At 38.7% G+C, this 21,478-nt stretch overlaps 1 protein-coding gene across 2 annotated transcripts; it reads left to right on the plus strand.

The window, feature by feature from the left end:
* Positions 1-254: 254 nt before the first annotated feature.
* osbpl7 (oxysterol binding protein-like 7) lies at positions 255-21,452 on the plus strand. Of its 2 annotated transcripts, XM_029456236.1 has the most exons (23): positions 255-519; positions 3,657-3,827; positions 4,461-4,604; positions 4,692-4,745; positions 4,827-4,940; positions 5,025-5,177; positions 5,280-5,406; positions 6,211-6,329; positions 6,442-6,531; positions 6,777-6,800; positions 8,225-8,375; positions 8,691-8,797; positions 8,903-9,071; positions 9,294-9,440; positions 9,518-9,654; positions 10,354-10,491; positions 11,859-11,922; positions 12,082-12,160; positions 12,855-12,999; positions 13,110-13,260; positions 13,481-13,607; positions 13,724-13,846; positions 19,187-21,452. In XM_029456236.1, the coding sequence occupies exons 2-23, from the start codon at positions 3,699-3,701 to the stop codon at positions 19,293-19,295; spliced, it is 2,601 nt and encodes an 866-aa protein (XP_029312096.1). In that variant the 5' UTR covers positions 255-519; positions 3,657-3,698; the 3' UTR covers positions 19,296-21,452. The 2 variants fall into 2 exon arrangements, with proteins under 2 accessions (XP_029312096.1, XP_029312097.1); XM_029456237.1 differs by lacking the exon at positions 6,777-6,800.
* The last annotated feature ends 26 nt before the right edge of the window (positions 21,453-21,478 follow it).

A 21,478-nucleotide genomic window follows, 5' to 3' on the forward strand; every position in this document is an offset into this window, starting at 1 on the left:
ATATTGATGTATTTTTAGATAAGTAATAACACATATACACCCATACTTTCCCCTTAAATTAGCACGTCTCGTATGTTAAGGCCTTATTTAGGATTCACCCTTTAATTTATAAACAGTTAACTAGGTGTGTAGAGTGAGTGGAGGTTTGCTAGATTTACCCTCCACTACATCCCCGCGAGACGCAGTGTAATTCCAGCTAATGCGGATAATGGCCAGGACACATTGCGCGGCGCGCGCCGCCTGAGACGCAGAGGTACAGCTCTCCTTGAGATTTGAAGGGAGCTCGTGTCTCACCGGCAGAGAGGGCACGGCCGGTGAGATTATGTGATCAGAGCTAGTGATTATCTGTGAATGTAACGTATAGTTTAACCTTTTTTGAGCGGTTTTCGATGGAAAAACGTTTCTTCTTCGTCGAAATTGTGTTTCTCTGCAGTTTCTTTTACGCCAAATGAGACACTTGTTGGATTTATCAGGCGCAGAGGACTGCAACAGATGATGAGAGTGGGAGGTACATTTCAGGTAAGACATATTTCCTGGCTTTTAAACATTAGCTCGCTCAGAAAACACAACGTTTAGTTTCACCGCTGATGCAAATGACCTAACTAAACCAGCAGAATATTTAATATAATTTAGATATGTAACATGTACAGTAATTTATGTCGCGAATGCGTCTTGGCTCATGTTCATATTGTTAAAATACAATAAAACGTTTGGTTAAAATAGTCCACATTTCCTCTTCTCTGTGTGCTGGGTCAGTGGCATCTTAATGGGCTTTAGATAAGAGCTCGTGCAGCCTTGAATAGTTCACATGGGCCCTCAAGGACTTGTGTGGCATTAACTAAGGATGTGGGCAGAAACACTCCGCACATATACTTCACGAGACAGGTAGTAGGAGAGTGACAAGTAGTTAAAAGAGTGTAAATAATCTCCAGATAACTGTCTAATTTGGAACCTTTTCAAATTAGACAGTGAGTGGAAGCAATTTTTGATCAACGAAGGATGTGAAATGAGACCGGCTGCTAATACTGAACCATCTTCACTAACATATACCAGTGAAGCTGCTTCCTTACTTTGCTTTGTCAGTTAATTGTCTGTCGAAACAAATGACAAACACAATCACACACTTTTACAGCTGTTGGAAGAAATTCTTCTTCTTCCCAGGTGATATAAATAGATACCTCTGATTTTTGGATTACAAACATACTGAGTCCTTTTAATTTAATGTAATACTCATTTGGAATATTTCAATGTTTGCATTGCAAATAGAGTAAAACATTACCACATTCATTCATAAATATTCTCACCTGATTTATAATTGGTTACAGTTTTAATTCCAAAAAGTGAGATTATGTAGCTGTCCTAATCTCTGCATCCTAACCCCATCCTCTGGCATGATGCAGTTTGGCGGCTGTTGCCAAAATGCATCCATCACCTCGGCTGACTTGTTTTGTAAGCTTCCATATCTGCTCTCTCCTGGGTCAAACATGAGGAAAGTAGCATTCTCACCAAAAATCATTTGTCCTTTTTTAAAGTTTTTTTTAATACACCTTTAAATGCATTTTAAAAATAGATTAAACATATTTGGAGTGGGATTGATTTGAGGAAGGTGCACAACCTCAATCGCACGTACTATGAAATGTATCCTGTAAATAATAGATTTTTAGATTTTAAATAGTTTGAAGTTAGAAGTTTCAAAAGTGAGTTCCATTTTTGTTTTGTTGCAAAAGCTACAAATGTGAAATTCTACTTTGTAGCTTTTAATTACCGCCTTGTTTCGTCACCATCCAATGAGACCAAAACCAAAATGTACTTTGTATATTCTCCGTGTTCCTGCTTGACTAAGCAAGCTCAGAAACCGGCAAATCCTTTCATCCTGTTTCCACCACATGCTGTCATCACTGAGGTCAGTAACCCTCATCCGCTCCTTCGCTTACATAACAGCAAGCCGGGCTGCTTCAGCCCAGATTGAGAGGGACATCAGTTTTGATGTAAGGCCACATTTATTTTTGGATCCTTTGAGATGGCCCATATTCTCAATGTGTTAAAGTCTTTACAGTGATTTGTTTCTGCAGACTGATGTGGTTTCAATTAAAGAGACTGTCTGTTCAGTGATGTTTAAATGTGTGTGTGAAATACAGAATGATAAAAACTTCCCTACTTGAATTAATACAATTAGGTTTGCATATTAATTACATGGAAAATGTTGCAATTGCCTGATCCATACAGCCTAAATGAAAAATGTCACAAACATGTTGCTGGTTTTGAAAAGTGCATATTGTTATTATCATTTCAGATACATTTTTAACAGATCATTTTAAAAGCATTTTGATCACAATCCAACGCACAGTTTTACACTTTTCTAACGGTTGTCCTGCTGTGATTACGGTCCGCACGTATGCTCTCTCCGTGTTGTGTCAGTGCTCTCTGCCTCATGTCCGAGAAGCTAAAAACATTTCCTGAAAAACCAATTAAGCAAAGGTTAGTAATCCTCTCATCGCAGACGGTATTGGCTGTTCCATCAGCTTGTGCAAAATCATATATGCCCTGTGTAATGAGGTCATATTATACAAGTCAAAGTAAATGGACTGACAATATGTTGAACTACAGCACCAGAAAAATGTGTTCTCAAAAATGAGCTTCAGGGTTTTCTAATAGATTAGAGATTTTATAGGGTGTTTGTCTTTTTAACCTTCTACCCATGTTCAAAAATTCAAGATCAAGAGATTATTCTGTGACACTCTACATCTTCATAGGATGTTTTTTTTTTTTTTTTTACCTCAAGCACAATCTTGGCAACTGAAGCTAATTTTCTCTGTGCTTGATCATATAACAGAAACTTCAAAGATTGAGCATGATAACTGGAAACAAACTACAATTCAGCCATATTCATTTATACATATACGTTATAAAAAGTCAAATATCCTCACATGAATTGTCTGAATTTGCCATGAATATTTAGTTTTCTGTTCAGTGAGGAGCTCAGCGAGTGACTTTTAGATCCAGAGGGATCTAGATGAGGATCCAGGATGTACAAAGTGTATCCAGGCAGCGGTAACCGGATTACACCATCCTGTCTCCTGCTCCGTTGAGCCTCTTTAACACTTTCACTTGCTATTGAAGCTGTTTTTAGTTGTACAGCTCTTTGTTGAACATCTATTAATAAGCAGAGACTTAATAATGGATTAATTGTTAAAAGTAATTTATCAGGAAAAAAATTCAACTTCTCAAATGTGATGATTTTCTGCTTTTCACTGTTTTTTAACGTTGTAAATAGAATATTTTTGATAATAAATCAATCTCTCCACAAGGTCCATTTAGTAGTTATTTTGGAGCTTTTGATCATATGACATGATCTTCATCAGCAGATGGAATTATATATGTTCAAATTTCCATTGTTATCTTTAGATATCTTTGGATTTTAAGCTGTGGGTTGGTCAAAATAAGCCGCTTGAAGATGATCTTTTTCCAAGTTTTCTGACGTATAGACAAAACAATTAATCAACAAATCAAAAGAAAATTATGAAAATAATCTTTACTTGCTGCTCTGCCTCAGAAGTCTTTACATTTCTCTTTACATTCTTGAAAATGCTATTTGCTTATTAGTTGTAATACAGACGTATATTGTTAACAATATAATATCATCTCTCAACAACCAGCCGATCACAACAGGGATGGGAGTCTGAGGTCTGCGCTCTGAAATGGATTCATACGAGTCAACACTCAACCGCAGCCAATCGCTGGCGAGCGGCCTGGAGAAGTCTTCACCAACATGGAAGCCGTCCCACTCTCGGAGCAGTAGCACCGTGTCATCCCGCCACTCCAGACAGGTGAATCACAGTTCACTTGAACAAAGGGGATTATGGGTAAATGCACATTGTTCTTCTCTTTGAATCCGTTAAGATTTCACCAGAATAACTTCTGTAGTTTTAGATGTTCTGTTTTCATTCTGAAGTAGAGGCGTTATTCAGCATGAAACCACTGACGCCAGGGAGCAGATGCTTTGGCTATTTAGGTGAAAGGCAGTAAAAATGCCACAATCAAATCAACAGCATCTTTATCATTTTGTCATGCATACAACTGTCTCTAACAAGACTCCACACATTCATTTAAACATCACGTAGAATTTAAATTTCAAAAATAAAGATAAACAGTTCACAAATCTCATATCATTTTATTTTCAGACGTTCAAAAATTCAACAAAATTCAAAGATTACTAGAAATTGCTTATTCTAATGCAACATACAGCACAAGAGAAATAAAAAAATACAAATTAAATTGTCCATCTTGCCTTTTTTTCTGAGCTTTTGAGACAAGTTAGCTCATGCAAATTACACCAGAAGATTTCAAAGTTTTGTTCAGCTATTTCATGATAAAACAGTCAATAAAGAAGAAGATGTGGCCCACTTCACCAGATCTGTTGTGTTTGCTGTTGAGCTTTATCCAATGCATGCTGTCCATAGATTATCAAAGACTGGGAAGTGATTGATGACCTTCAGGCAGAATCGCAGCAAGGAGGTGACAACCCTCATGATATGACCATCCCGGGTATCTGTGAGGGATATCTTCTCAAAAGGAGGAAGTGGCCACTAAAAGGTTGGCACAAGGTGAGAAATGTGTCCACTCTGTCATCTTGTATGTCAAGATTTATAAATGGAGTCAGTTTTTAAGATGATGTTTGACCTCTTTTTCAGCGATACTTTGTCTTGGAAGCGGGGAATTTACGTTACTCCAAAAATCAACAAGATGTAAGTAAACGCTACATTTTAAACGGGATTTTTCTTCTACTAGATTTGAAAACACTTACAGCTCCCCCCCCCCCTCTAAAGGTCTCCATTGGAAGAGTTCAGGGCTCTTTTGATGTTAGTCTGGCAGTCATGACGATAAACAAGAAGTCTAACCGGATTGACTTGGATGCAGGGGACATTCTCTATCACATGAAGGTAAATGTAGTTATTTTTAAAACAAGCAGCCAGTGTAACTTTAGATTAAAAATATAAACGTATGCCTTCTCTTGTATCTCCAAGGCAAACAGCCATGAACTCTTCTACATTTGGGTTACTAAGCTACAAGCCCACCGCCTGTACAAGAAGAATGAGGCGGCTCATGTTCACAGCAGCTTCCTCCTGACTCTGTCCCAGGGCACTGCGGCCGGACAAGCTCAGAGAAATGGAGATTTGGTGATTATCAAACAAGTAGTAAATTAAAATGTAACACAACAATCTTCACAAGTGACTTAGATGAACTCCTTCCTCCTCTTCCCTCTTTATTTTTGTCACCAGAGCTCTGCAGGGATGGCGTATTCAGCTGCATCACCAGTAGGAGTGCTGCCCTCCGCTAACACCGCTGTGAACAGCAAAGTGTCGGCCTGGCTGCAGCAAAGTCACGACCAAGACATCTGTGTTCAAGGTATTTGTCATATATTATATATTGATATATAAAACATATTTTCAATAAAGTCTGGATAATCTTTCAAAAGGTCAAAGTTCCTTAAAGAATTACCTCACCACCAAAATGATCATTTATTCCAGTATTCCTTTAGAGGGGAACTATATAATACATTTTAAAGGTTCCACAGGGAGTTGCACAAAAATGTCCTCAAGTGATGTCATGTAAATTGCATCGTGGGTAATGTAGGCACCAGGACAAGAAAAAATAATGTGTGGAATAAATAAGACGATATCTTTGGTTCTGCTGCATCTAATTTGATCTTTTTTTTTTTTCAAACAATCCATCCTGAGTCTGAGTGTTATAAGAGTGCAATGCTAAATCAGAGCAGTATTCTCAACCTTGTTATGAAAAAGGCTATTTGAAGTGTGTCTTGCATTTCTGTTTCTGGTGGTAGATTTTCTCATTTCTCAGGATAAATAAACTTGGGGAAATGATGTGACTTCATGTGTAGTTTTTCATTGGTCTAAAACTTAGACACTACCATACAGTAAATGTCAGTGTTTTGTCTCAGTCCGCAAGAATAAAGGAACAAGTGTTTCTTTCTTTACTATTTAATCATCTCACCATTGAAAACATCTTGAAATAAATACCCACACAGATTTATGTTTATGTTTAAAAGTATCTAAAAACTGTTTTTCTTTCCTTTCCTTACAAACTTTCCCTTTTCACTGTAAACAATGCTCATGAACACAAAAATCTTATCTGATTAATTAGTGACAGAAACTCAATACATAAATAGATAAACCTCGTGTTCTCTTCCAGAGCTGAATCGTTGCCATTTGGATCTTTCTGAGATAAACCGCTTAATCCAGAAGCTGCAGATGTTGGAGGCAGGCCCGGCTTTCACTAACGGAGACCTAAAGCGCATCATCAGCACGCAGGTAGACTGCTGTTCAGTTAGAAGCAGCTCCTTTCTGAGCAGCGTCACAAGAAAATAAAAATAATTTAGGTAATATTCTTCTTTTTAATTGTTTTCTTTTCTCCGTGATCCAGAATATCTCGCTTGAGAAGCCGAAGAAGCAGAGGTCAGGGAAGATATGGGGCCACTCTCGCACATTATCCAGAGTGGAGGCCCTGGGAATGGTAAGACATCGTCTTTAACTCTCCATTAGTATTTAGACCAAGAGATATGACTGACATTGTTTTACGTTGATTTGTGCATTGATTCGATATCATTTATTACTAATGTTTTGAGTGGATTTGAAATACTAATTGATTGAAAACATAAATTAAATCTTAATACTGGTCATTTTCTTAGCACATAATGGGTTTAAGTATTTGACATCCCAACCTTTCTTTAACATTGTTGGGTTTTTCTCTATCCAAAGCCTATTCGTGGGATTACTAAATCGGTAAGTTGACACTGGGCAACTTGATTCATAGAAATTATTTATTTGTTCTCCATTTACACACTGTAGCATCCTGAAAATGAACTGTGACTGTATACATAATGAAACGAGAGAAAATGTTTCCAGGTTAAAATGTAAAATGTGTTTACTTTTAATTACACTGAATCATTTCCACAGTTTTGTGCTTTTCCAACAGAAAACAGCATAGAAATGTCAGTTTGAAAATATGTAAAATGAGTAAATTAATAGATCAATCAAGCAAACCTGCATTTTGCTTCGATGTGCTGTGGGTTGTCTATCCTGCCAGCTAGTCGAGTACTACAGGCTTCTTTTTTACCAAACAAACAGGACCTGATTTAAACTTAAAATGCATTAAAGTGAACAGTGTTAAGCCGCTGGTGGGACAGAACACCGGCATGGCTGGGGTGTTAGAGGTCCAGGTTTGAGTCATAAAAAAAGTTGTCAACCTGATGTTCCAAATGTCCCTTATTAGATGACTATTGTGATATTGATGTGTCTTAACGGAACAGCATTGATTTGGCAGAAAAAGCACAGATGTAACTAATTAACATTAATGATTATTTCCATTGGGAAATATGCTTATTCGCTTTCGATATCGATTGATACCACTCTCATGTTTGTACTGTACATATGAAGCTACAGCCAGAAGTGGATTAGTTTAGCTTTTTGTACTAGGGAGCTTTATAAAATACGGCCCCTTGAAGTTACTTAAGCAATAGCTCACGACAGGCGGTTACCAAGTGTGGCAATATGAAAGAAAAATACACACTCCAATTTAAATAGTTTTTATTATTAAATAATGATGTTCAAAATAAAATAGTCCCTCCGTTGCCTTCTGCACAAAACATAGTGCGAGGTGGTTGCTATGCAACAACACTAACAGCTAGCGAACATATTAGACAGACAACGTTGATGATTATTTGGCTATTTATTTACATTATTTTGTCTACCTGCTCTTCACGTAGCTCTGCATGTCGTCTTTTAGGGGCTTTTTTCTCTGGAGATAGGCACTGATCAATCCACTCCTCCAGAGTAAAGCTTTGTAACTTTGTTTCTTAACGGACGTAATTTAACGGACGTAATTTAACAGCTGTAACGGTTGTAGCTTTTTCTCAGACGCGGAGGGATAATGACTTGTTGTGAAAAGTAACTACAATTCTACCCGAAGAACCAATCAGATTGCTTGACCCCTCCCATTTATGTACATCTTTCATAATAAGAACAGTGAGCAAAAAGCAAATAAGCTAACTAACATGAGGTCATGGGACCATCAGTAAATCAAGGCAAATGTGCTTAATTAAAAAAAATGGATAGTAATGGACTTTTTACTGCCAGCAAGATCTTTAGGTATTTTAAATTAACTATTGAAAAAAACATCTTCTGTCCTCCTCTGTAAACCTCCATAGCTGTCTTCCAGTCACCTAAGCAGCTCACCTCAACTCGGTGCATCAGTCCCCTCTATCCCTGACTACGTCTACTCCCAGCTGTCCCCTCCTACTGTCACATCACCTGAGGGCAAGAAAATCCACCAGGACATCTGCGCCATGTCGCTACGAGGTCAGACAAACAGACACATGCATGTATACTAGACGCTTCTTTTCCTTAGCCCTGTTGTTGTCAAGTATGTAAGTGTCTCCGAGTCCTCCTGAAGGTGCACATTGTGTACTGCAGCTGAAGTCCTGATATGGATAAAACACAAAAAATAGATTCAAAGGTCGTTGACGAAGTCATAGTTTTCGTTAACGAAATCAATACTGGTCCACAGAGAGCATTATGCAAAAGGAAAGTGTTAAACGTTCATATTAAAACAAATCTGAAATGAATATGCATCATGTGCAGATTTCCCCTCAATCTCTTCTTTTTCCTCTTCAGTGCTTGCTTCCTTGAAGACAGTGCATGAAACTTTGTCCCAGGAGAGGCAGAAGCTGCAGGAAGTCTGGGAAACTAACAACATCCACCAGTCTAACCTGTTAGCTGAGGTAAGATTCATGCGGCCCCTGGCCTCTGGATCTTCTGGCACATATTCCCTCGTGGATTTTGATGGTTAGTTTTCTTTGTTCCTCTTTCTCTTCCTCCGTCGATAGCCTGCAGCGGCGAGGCGTTCATCCCACAGGCCTCCCTCAGTGGCAGATTCAGCTGCGGAGTATTTTGACGCCAGCGCTGACGTCCTTTGTGGTGGTTCCTCTGAGGTGTCTGATGAATCAGGACTCAGTGATGGAAGCACCACCAACTCTGAGCCAGAGGAAGGTCATGGTGAGTACAGTGTACAGTACATGTACAGGAGTGCCTTTGTCAGTGAAATATGTTAATTAGTTTATCTACAGCAGTGTGTTAGCATTAAGCTGCCAAGCCTAAATAAAACTTTACAGAGCTGCTAGCGCGGCTACAGACTATTGTTCTTGTTATTGCCTGAATAAAAACAGTGAATTTCCCTTTTTGCTATGATTATTTTATTTTGGTTCACCGACATGACAGCATCGGCCACCCGGAAGTACCGTGCAAGCATTTCCAGGTCTCCCAACGGCATTGTTCCCGAGAGCACCGGCCGGCGAACTACACTGCCTGCTCAATGTCCTGACAACAGCCACGTGGGCCTCATGGCTATCCTCTACAACAACATAGGCAAGTCAAACAACTCTGCAATTACAAACACATTGTTTGAAGCATAGCAGTTTTCTTATGAGCTGTTTTTCCCTCAGGTAAGGACTTGGCTCGAGTGTCTATGCCTGTTCCTCTCAATGAGCCTGTAAACCTGCTGCAGAGGCTGTGTGAAGAGCTGGAGTACAGTGAGCTGCTGGATATTGCCAACAACACACCAGACCCCTACCAGAGGATGGTACGACTATTATAATCAGACAGTTTGGGAAAGAAAATGTGGTGTGGTGTCACCACAGTAATATTGCTGAGTTGGATTTGTTATAGCAACCCTGATGAATCTGCACTTGCTAAGATGTTGATAATGTTTCCCAAAAATATAATTCAGACTCCAGTCCAGGAACATTGCAGTGCACCTGTATTTACTCTTCTTAAACTGATCAAACATGAATGCAGGAGAATGGCTGCTTGTTGTCTTGTGGCTGCAAACAGGATCGTCTAACAACAGGCAGTTAGTGTCAGCAATGAAGTGACGCTGTCATAGATATACTTTTAAATAAACAACAAGGAGGGATATGTAAAAACCAACAATAATGTCTCTTTTCCAGCCTCATCCTCCCAGTTGTCTCTGGATTGAGTTAGAACAACAGACTCGGAAGACAAAATAAGATTATAAGACATCAGCCCAGGTCCCTGAGCACGAGGGACAAATGCATCAGTAACGTGTGAAATATTTATATACATTTTAAAATAATATTTTAAAAAGCTGGATCTGCTTGTTGCAAACGGAGCGACAAGATCTTTAAAGGAAGCAAAGATGGCATAATAAATAAATAAGAAACAGCGTCTGTCCCTTTTGTTATCCACACTGTCTGCACCAATCTATTAACAATGAAAGAGAGCTCAAACAAAATGATCCGTGTTATTTGATCTCTTCCAGGTTTACATTGCTGCCTTTGCTATCTCTGGTTACTCCACGGCGATGTTCAGAAACCACTACAAGCCCTTTAACCCGGTGCTTGGGGAAACCTACGAGTGCGTCAGAGAGGACCGGGGCTTCAGCTACATCAGTGAGCAGGTATCTCAAGAAGAACTTCACAAACATTTAAGACATGACATTTGATTCAGGGATATCTGTAAGAGCTCTGAGTGGCTACTACAGGAACCAAATATGATTTGACTGACCTTTTACGATTGGGAAAAAAACGATGGGGAATTACCATTTTGCCCCCCTAATCCCCTTTTGGTAAATTAAGATGGATCACCCATTTGTGTAATTGAGCTGCATGAATCCATTTGGAGTGATTTATTGCTTTAATGAAATCGCAGTAAGTAATCATGTTATAAAATGTTTTAAAGGAATCATTTATCTTGACGTGAAAGTAATTAAATGCCAGTCCTCGACAAAGCAATTAATCTCTTGTATTTTAGCGATGCAGCTAAACATGTAAACATGTAACTTCAGGTAGGCAAATTGATATTTAGGTGACATGTTATACAGTCACATTTGTGTGTTTCTTTCATGTTATGCAGCATCTTCAAGATGCATGTTAGAATAAATCTCAAGGCTCAAGAAACCTTAAACGGAGGAGATTACACACATTTTCACAGTGGTGGATATTCATCATTAAAGAAATACTGTATTTAAAGTATCATGATACATTGGCTTCTGTTAATATCATTGATTATATTTCATGGTATGTGATCTAAAACCCTTTCCCCTGGCAGTATCAAATTATTGCAATAGAATAAATGTAATTATTGCACTAGATTTTCAATGCAAAACTAGTGGATCTTGTGCAATAATTACATATATTTTAATGCAATAATAAAATGTATTCTAGTGCAGGGGTCAGGAACCTATGGCTCTTTCGATGACGCCATATGGCTCGCAGACAATTTTGAGCTCTGTTTAGCGAAGGGCGGGGCTTTGCTCCTGACACACAAACACACGTGCGCACACACCTACAGTCAGAGACAGAGCAGAGGAAAGGAGAGGAGTGAACAACAAAAAAATATCCACACAAGCACGCACCCCCGTCGCACGGACCTCGGACAGTATGGCTCACAAGGAAATACATTTACAAATATTTGGTTTTTATGGCTCTCCTAGTCAAAAATGTTCCCGACCCCTGTTCTAGTGCAATAATTACATTTATTCTACATTTATTCTTCTATTTTGTGGTGTTTTTTCCTGTGTCTTTTTAAATGGCACTTATCAGGAATAGCACTAAAATGACAATAAAGGCTCTCTATTCTATTCTATTCTATTCTATTCTAATACAGTGTTACAAAAACCAGTGGTTGCGTTGCATTGTGGGTAATATAGGTTTTGACAATTACGAAGAATGCGTGAAATAAAAAATTATATCCCTGATTCTGCTGCAGTACTCTTTTAAGAAAGATAATCTGAAAGCTGATGTTCTTGGTTCAATACTTCACCAGGTCTGCCACCATCCCCCCATCTCTGCCTGCCATGCTCACTCAGAAAACTTCTGCTTTTGGCAAGGTAAGACTCTTCTTTTATCAAAGCAAGTTCTTTGATTTGTGTTAATCACGTGTATTTTTATCCTGGAACTTTGCTTTGGAAATGCATTTGAGAAGCCACCACTGGACTGCTTATAATGTATACTGTCAACAACACTTGTTTATTTATATTCCTGAACAGACCAGCGATGGAAAAATAAATTCTGGGGGAAGTCGTTGGAGATTCTGCCAACAGGAATGGTGAATGTAACTCTTCCAAGGTAAACAGTGTACACCTGGCTATCTGTAGTTACTGCGGTGCCTCTGTTAGATGAGGCATGACACTAGCCATTAAATGTACGTAAACATCATACATTATGTGAAGCGATGAAGGTGCTCTCCATTAGAAATCTGTTGGGATCAATGAGACATGAAACACTTTTAAAATGATACAGTGAGGACACACCTAAAAACAACCATCCATTTTCCTCATGGTGGCTTCCAGAGCCACAGCATTTAACCATGTACTGTATACATAATGATGGGATGTAATAACTAATGCACAATGAAGGGTTTTATTTTTATATTGTACTACACAGAAGAACATTTGTGTTGGTATTAGAAGAATGGACTCAATTTAAGGTGGAACCTTATGATTAATTCCATTTTTTAGAGGATGTTTTTGCACTTTCACTTTTATTTGACAGCTGACATTGTAGAGAGAGACAACATGGGAAGAGAAAGACTGGTATGACATGCAACAGATGTCCCTGGCTTGAATTGAACAAGGGACGTTGGGGTTATTTGATATGCGCCTTTAGGCTACCACTTCAGATTGCTAATTTTGTCCAACCATCAGTCCAAACCCCAAAGATATTCAGTTTACAATGATATAAAACAGAAACAATTGACATTTGACAAACGTACTTTGGCCTTTTTGCTTGGTTAATTGCCGAATTTTGGTGTTGTGTCCAGGTATGGAGACCACTATGAGTGGAACAAAGTAGTGACCTGCATCCACAACGTCCTCAGTCAGCAGCGCTATCTGGAGCATTACGGAGAAGTCACCATCAGCAACCTCAAAAGCAACGTCTGCACCTGCAAGATTACCTTCGTAAAGGTGAATAAAACTTCCTTTTTTGTTTTAATGTTTTTTTGCAAGTGCAAGTCTGTGTTTGGTACCACAGTATATCTCAGGCTTTTGACTTACATATTTGTATTTTTTTGCAGTCTCGTTATTGGGGTTCAGACATGAACAAGAATGAGGTGCAGGGCACGGTGCTGGACCAAAGTGGGAGTGTCATTCACCGGTTCGGAGGTCTGTGGCATGAAGGCATCTTCTGCGACACTCTGCCAAATCCGAAATGTGTCTGGAAGCCAAGTGAGTCCATGATGTTCGCAAACAACACTTTTGACATTTACCAGCGTGTTTTTTCTTGAGGTTGTTCATGTGTTGCTTAGATTCAGCTTCAAAGGTTGAGGATTTAAATGAATGTGACGTGATATGATCGAGCTCCCTGCTGCCAACTCTGCTAATCAGCGATAATCCAGGTGTCATGTTAGCACAGCAGCTCACCTGAGAGGCATCTGTCACTTTACAGATTCCCAGCCAAAGGATCACCTGCTGTACTATGGCTTCTCCACCTTCGCTATTGAGCTGAATGAACTCACCCCAGACCTGAAGCCTTTCCTGCCTCCTACAGACAGCCGCCTGCGTCCAGACCAAAGGTGAGCAAATCTTCGGAAAAACTATTCTACGTATAATAAAGTGACTTTACATGTAAACTGCTGACTCAAAAAAGTGTCTTTAGTGTTACTCTTTAAGTTCTTCCTCTTTTTAAAAGGATGCTGGAGTATGGAAAGATGGATGAAGCAGACTTAAAGAAAGATGATATAGAGGAATTTCAGCGGGAGCGGAGAAAACAGCTCGGCAAAAAGGGGGAGGAACATGTTCCACGCTTTTTCAAGTAAGTTAATTTAATTAATAATCCTGGTTATAGACGGATAATAAACTAGTATGCCCTGTTACAACAAATGTACAAACTCTCTAAATGTAATGATTTATTATAAAGACCATACAATAATCTTGATTTATTGCTAAGTGTTAAACCTTAAAGGTCCCATATTGTAGAAAGTTAGATTTCCATGTCGTTTTTGATTATTAACAGGTTTAGGTTCTATATAAATACTTTGAAATGATCAAAACAGCTTAAACCACGGAGAGATGCACACAGCCCGTATTCAGAAACTGTCCCTTTAAACGAGCCGTCAGGACTTCCGTAAGGTTGTGACATCACAACTATACAGTCACCAGAAGAAGTCAAATCAAATCAAATCAAATCAAATCAAATTTATTTGTATAGCCCAATATCACAAATTATACATTTGTCTCAGTGTGCTTTACAGACTGTACAGGTTACGACACCCTCTGTCCTTAGACCCTCGCATCGCACAAGGAAAAACTTCCTAAAAGAAACCCCATAATTAAAGGGGGAAAAATGGAAGAAACCTCAGGGAGAGCAACTGAGGAGGGATCCCTCTCCCAGGACGGACAGACGTGCAATAGATGTCGTGTGTACAGGATAAACAACATAGTACAAATACAACATTTGACAGAAATTATGTTGTGTTGAAAAAAAAAAAATAGAAAGTATGGATGAATCCAGGAAAATGTCAAAAAGGCTTCCCGGTGTCCAGCAGGACCAGGTCAGCAGGCACTGTCACGATTCATGATCCTGACGTAAACTTTATCAGTGGCAACCTGCCATATGAGAGACAGACACTCCGGGGATGATACCCCGGATGGTGAGTCAGTAACAACATTTACATAAATGCATACAGATAGAGAGGGAGAAGAAGAGAGGGAGGGGAGGAGAGAGGAAGAGAAGGAAGAGAGCATGGAGGTGTCCCCCGGCAGTCTAAGCCTATAGCAGCATAACTAGGGGCTGATCCAAGGCAAACCTGAGCCAGCCCTAACTATAAGCTTTATCAAAAAGGAAAGTCTTTAGCCTACTCTTAAATGTGGAGAGGGTGTCTGCCTCCCTGAACACAAACTAGGAAGCTGGTTCCACTGGAGAGGAGCTTGATAGCTGAAGGCTCTGGCTCCCATTGTACTCTTAGAGACTCTAGGAAGTACAAGTAACCCTGCAGTCTGGGAGCGTAATGCTCTAGTTGGTTTATAAGGTACTATGAGATCTTTAAGATATGCTGGAGCCTGACCATTAATTGATTTGTAAATCAGGAGAAGGATTTTGAATTCTATTCTGTATTTTACCGGGAGCCAGTGCAGAGCAGCTAATACAGGAGTAATATGATCCCGTTTCCTTGTTCTAGTCAATACACGTGCCGCTGCATTTTGGATCAACTGAAGAGTCTTAAGCGACTTTTTGGGACAACCTGATAACAATGAGTTGCAGTAATCCAGCCTTGAAGTAACAAATGCATGGACTAGTTTTTCTGCATCATTTTGAGACAGGATGTGTCTTATTTTTGCAATGTTACGTAGATGAAAGAAGGCAGTCCTTGAGATTTGTTTTATGTGGGAGTTAAACGACAGATCTTGATCAAAGATGACGCCAAGATTCCTTACAGTGGTGCTGGAGGCCAAGTTAATGCCATCCAGAGCTTCTATGTCATTAGAAAATGCGTTTCGGAGGCGTTTAGGGCCAAGTATAATAACTTCAGTTTTGTCTGTGTTTAACATCAAAAAGTTGCTAGACATCCAAGTTTTTATGTCCTTAAGGCATGCTTGAAGTTTAGCCAATTGATTGGTTTCGTCTGGTTTAATTGATAGATATAATTGGGTATCATCCGCATAACAATGAAAGTTTATAGAGTGGTTCCTTATAATATTGCCCAAAGGAAGCATATATAAGGTGAATAGAATCGGTCCAAGTACAGAACCCTGCGGAACACCAAGACTGACTTTGGCTGTCATGGAGGATTTATCGTTAACAAGTACAAATTGAGATCACTCAGATAAATAGGACTTGAACCAGCTTAGTGCGGTTCCTTTTATGCCTACACAATGTTCCAGTCTCTGTAGTAGAATGTCATGATTCAACAGTGTCGAAAGCAGCACTGAGGTCTAACAAGACAAGAACAGAGACGAGTCCTTTGTCTGAATGCCAATAGAAGGTCATTGGTAACTTTCACCAGTGCCGTCTCTGTGCCATGATGAACTCTAAATCCAGATTGAAAAACCTCAAATAAACTATTATTATGTAAAACAGTCACACTAACTGTTTTGCGACTGCTTTCTCAAGGATTTTAGCGAGAAAGGGAAGGTTAGATATCGGCCTATAGTTGGCTAAAACCTCTGGATCAAGACTAGGCTTTTTAAGAAGTGGTTTTATTACAGCTACTTTAAAGGATTTTGGTACGTAGCCAGATAATAGAGACAGGTTGATCATATTTAATAACGAAGTGTTAATTAAGGGTAAAACTTCTTTAAACAGTTTAGTTGGAATCGGGTCTAAAAGACAGGTTGATGGTTTAGACGATGAGATTGTTGAAGTTAGTTGGTTAAGGTTGATTGGAGTAAAACAGTCTAGATATATTTCAGGAGTTACAGATGTTTTTAAAATTCCAACAGTTGAAGTTAAGTCATTACCAATTGAGGTCAGGAGGAGATTAATTTTGTCTCTAATAATTATAATTTTATCGTTAAAGAAAGCTCATAAAGTCGTCACTACTGAGAGATATAGGAATAGTAGGCTCTGTAGAGCTGTGGCTCTCTGTCAGCCTGGCTACAGTGCTGAAAAGAAACCTGGGGTTGTTCTTATTTTCTTCTATTAAGGAAGAGTAATAAGCTGCTCTGGCATTACGGAGAGCCTTCTTATACGTTTTAAGATGATCTAACCAGACTAAACGAGATTCTTCCAATTTAGTGGAACGCCATTTACTTTCAAGATTTCTCGACTTTTGTTTTAGTTTGCGGATTTGTAAATTAAGCCATGGAGCTTTCTTTTTCTGTTTTATGATCTTCTTCTTTAGAGGAGCGACAGAGTCGAGTGTTATTCGCAGTGAGGCTGCAGCGCTATCAACAAGATGATTAATTTGGGAGGGACTAAAGTTAGCATTGGAGTCCTCCGTTATATTGATATTGAGTCCTGGTATTGAATTAAGTGCTGATGGAATCACTTCCTTAAATTTAGTCACAGCACTTTCAGATAAACATCGAGCGTAAGATATTTTGCCTACTGGCTTGTAGTCCAGTAACAGGACTTCAAAAGTTATTAAAAAATGGTCTGATAAAAGAGGATTATGTGGACACACTAATAAACTTTCAATTTCAACACCATATCCCAGAACAAGGTCCAGAGTGTGGTTTAAACAGTGAGTTGGTTCATGTACATGCTGACTGAACCCAATTGAATCTAATATTGAGATAAATGCATTATTAAGGCTGTCACTATCAACATCCACATGAATATTAAAGTCACCTACAATAATTACTTTATCTGTTTTAAGGACTAAATTTGATAAAAATTCTGAGAATTCAGATAGAAATTCAGAATACGGACCAGGAGGGCGGTACACAGTAACAAATAAAACTGGCTTTATTGTTTTCCATGTTGGGTTTGAGAGCGTAAGAACAAGGCTTTCAAAAGAGTTATAGTTTAGTTTAGGCTTAGGATTGATCAAGAGGTTTGAGTCAAATATGGCCGCAACTCCACCTCCTCGGCCAGTACCTCGAGGAATGTGAGTATTAATATGACCAGGTGGAGTGGATTCATTTAGACTGACATATTCTTCATGTCTCAGCCAGGTTTCAGTGAGACAAAATAAATCAATCTTATTATCTGATATTAATTAATTTACCAATCCAGCTTTCGTTGATAAAGATCTGATGTTTAAGAGCCCACATTTAATTTTTCGATTTAGTTGCACTTTTGCAGCGGTGTTGTTTATTTTAATTAGGTTTTCATGTATAACTCCTCTTCTGTTAACCATAGACTTGATTCGTTTCAGTGGTCGTGGGGCAGACACAGTCACTATGGGGATTTGAGTGGGTGACTGCCCGGAAAGAAGCACAGAGAAGTGTGTAAGACTGCAACTCTTTGTCCTGGTCTCAACTCTGGGTTGTCATGGATTAGGTCCACTAATAGACTTTGTAATATTATTGGATATGAGATCTGCTCCAGCCAAAGTAGGATGGATGCCGTCACTCCTAATCAGACCAGGTCTTCCCCAGAAAGTCCGCCAATTGTCTACGAAGCCCACATCATTATCTGGACACCACCGTGAGAGCCAGTGACGGAATGATGACATGCGGCTAAACATGTCATCATTCAAAAGATTTGGCAGAGGACCAGAGAAAACTACGGAGTCCGACATTGTTTTGGCAAATGTACACACCGACTCCACATTAACTTTAGTACACTCCGATTGACGCAATCGCGTGTCATTACCGCCGACGTGCTGCTGAGCACCGCCTAGTTGACCCACACAGTGACGCTGACCAATCAGAGCAGACTGGGCTTTTTTCTGGAGGGGGACTTAAAGAGACAGACAGTACACAGTATATACAGGTATATTCAGACCGACAGTATGAGAAAAATAATATGTATTTTGAACATTAAAGCATATAAACATGTTCTCATTCAAGTATCAAACTGAAATTAAGCATACTATGTCCCCTTTACTGTAGCTATATATTTAAAGTACTTAGTCAGGTCGTTTATCTGAGCCTGAGCTTTAGCTGCTGATTGCAAGCAGCACTATGGGCTGACATTTTATTTCATGGTTTCATTGTGAGGAGCAAAAGCAAAATATATAATTACTGTAATTTAGGATTTTCTTTTTTCGATTTAAGATTAGAAAAGAGTGAAAATGCCCACCACAATATGCCATGTTTTGTATTGAATATTGAATTCACTATAATGCAAGACCAAGAAAAGCAAAACATTCTCACAATTAAGAACCTGGAAATATCAATTTTCTTGCAAATTTAGCTTGAAGATTTACTGAAATTTGTGAATTAAGAAAAAGTGCTTTAGCAAGTACATTTCATATTTCTCAGTATACATTTTTACAGATGCATGTTAAAAACCTATTGGATTTACAGTAATATAACTAAAAACAAGCAAGTTTCTTCTTTACTTCTTTCACATTGTTGATATTTTGTAGATAAAGTTTTAAATTAACAGCACAACAAATGCAACTGCAAATACATGAATTGCAGCAACATCAAAGTTCTTCTTCTTCTTCTTCTCCTTCTTCTTCTTCTTCTTCTTCTTCTTCTTCTTCTTCTTCTTCTTCTTCTTCTTCTTCTTCTTCTTCTTCTTCTTCTTCTTCTTCTTCAGGAAAGCCAGAGATTCCTGCGGACGGGACGTCTGGTTGACAAACGAGATGTACTGGAAGCTCAGAGAAAATCCGGGTTTCGCTAATATCGAAAACATAACTGTTTGGTGATGAGACGACAGAGGATCGACAACGCTAGACAAAATACTCATGTGAGAGAGGGATTGAAAAATATCACCGGTGGATATTTGGACAGCATGTATGAACCGCTCTGAGAAACGTGCAGGGTGGAGATAGTGCTGCTGGTCTCTTCTCGTTCCTTTTGTTCCATGACTGGCTCATGGGAACCCTTGTAGTCCCATCAGACCAGACAAGTTACCCAGCATCCAATACAGGGGAAGAAACATGGAAAAGCTCATCAAGATACATTTTCTAATGCGTTTTAATATATTTTTTAGACTACTTCAGTCATCGCATATATCTTTATATTTTTGAGAATTTTACAGTTTTCTGAAGAAAAGCATGTGTGATGCACACCCTGCAGACCTTGAGATGAATAAATGACTAGAAATTAAATTGATAACTATTTTAAGGTTATCACATTTGCATTTCTCTCTCAGGTTAGTAAGAGGCCTATTATGTTAGTGTATAAAATGTAAAGATTCAATCAAATCATGTCCTCCTCTCATAAGTACACTTCTTTGACTTTATAAATGTACTGAAGTTAATGCTACAGCCACGGCTGGATTACTAACTGGGCAAAGGGGGCAACAGACGAGATGTCCAAGTGGTTTGTAGTAATTTGATTTATTGCAAATGTGTTTGAGGAATTTGCACCTCAATAGCACAATTAAGACAAGAACATTAAACTTGCAGATAATTATCACCAGATTCTGCAGCTCCCCTCAGTTTTACGGAGCTTTATACTGAGTTTCAGCTCATTGTTGAGCTGTCCAGCCCACAACCTTACTGTTTTGGTTCACTCTCACCACTCTCACGGCACCATTTTCAGTCGCAGCAGTTAGATGTTTTCAGAGAGACATCTTTAAAAAGCCACTGTACACTACCTGCTCGGCAGCAAACAGCTGGCACGGATAGAGACTAGCTGCTAACATTGTGGAACATTAAGGAGACAAACATTTCCCTCAGAAGTTGGTTGAGGCCAAAAACAGAGCTGAAAGACAGTGAATGTTTCATCAGGTGGCCAGAAACCTTCGGATGCAACGATTAGTCGATCAACAGAAAATGAAACGGCAGTTCTTTTGTTAGGCAAACCTTTTCTGGTTCTCAAAACTGAGGATTTGCTGCTTTCCTTTGTCATACATGATTGTAAACTGAATATTTTTTGTGTTTTGGACTGTCGGTCGGTCAAAACGAGACATTTGAAGGTGTCACCTTGCCCTGTGGGAAATTTTAAAAGACAATTTTCAATGTAACGATTAATTTAATATTTAAAGAAAGTAATTGTCAGGTTAATCCACAATGAAAATGATTTCTAGTGTAATCCCTAATAATAATGTTGCAACTATGTGCTAACAAGATGGCCATAAAAGTGATCATGTGTCAATGTTGTGTTCACAAGTGTCCAAAAGAAAAGTGTTATTGCAGATTTAAGGCAGGAGCTGCATTTGTCTACCTGTGCATGAACTGTGCATATGTATAAATACAATTATGTTCAACCAAATGATTACCAACAGGAAGTAAAAACCCCTCTTCCAGGCTAATCATGCAATAGCTACAGTATATTTACTACCTATCTATTGGTGCACCAGTACTGACGTGATGCATACAAAGTACTCCAACTTGGTATCTGTGACTTTTACATTACTGAGAACTGAGAATGATGCTGAAGATGATCATCATCACCTACTTAGAGGAAATAACGATAAACCCCAAGACAGTATCTGTCTAAATATTTGGGGGCATTCCTTAGAGTATATGATGGTGCAAAGTTTATTAGATTTTTTTGAACGTATCATTTAAAAAAATAACAATAAGAAACATCAGCATATACATATTTAAAAGAGGAGGTGAGATGTTTTTACTGTATTTGTATGTCATTAATAGTGAAAAGAATATCCAGCTGGTTGGAAACATTTAGATATTTATACAGTAACGTTACAACTGTGTTTTTATTTTTCAGTGGTATCAATTTATTATAACTGCACTTGACTACAGATAATGTATACTCATGGTAAGTAAGACTTTTGTTTGAAAATGTTATGTGAATTCTCACATCATTTTAAAAAGGCACTTTTTTGTTCAGTTGATCAAAAGTTCTGCCTACATTAAATAAAAGGATAATAAAAAGCAGAGATTTTTCATGTGTAAGCTTTAATTTCATGAATAAAAAA

This window comes from Cottoperca gobio, chromosome 19 (assembly GCF_900634415.1).
Source record: "Cottoperca gobio chromosome 19, fCotGob3.1, whole genome shotgun sequence".
Classification (NCBI taxonomy): domain Eukaryota; kingdom Metazoa; phylum Chordata; class Actinopteri; order Perciformes; family Bovichtidae; genus Cottoperca; species Cottoperca gobio.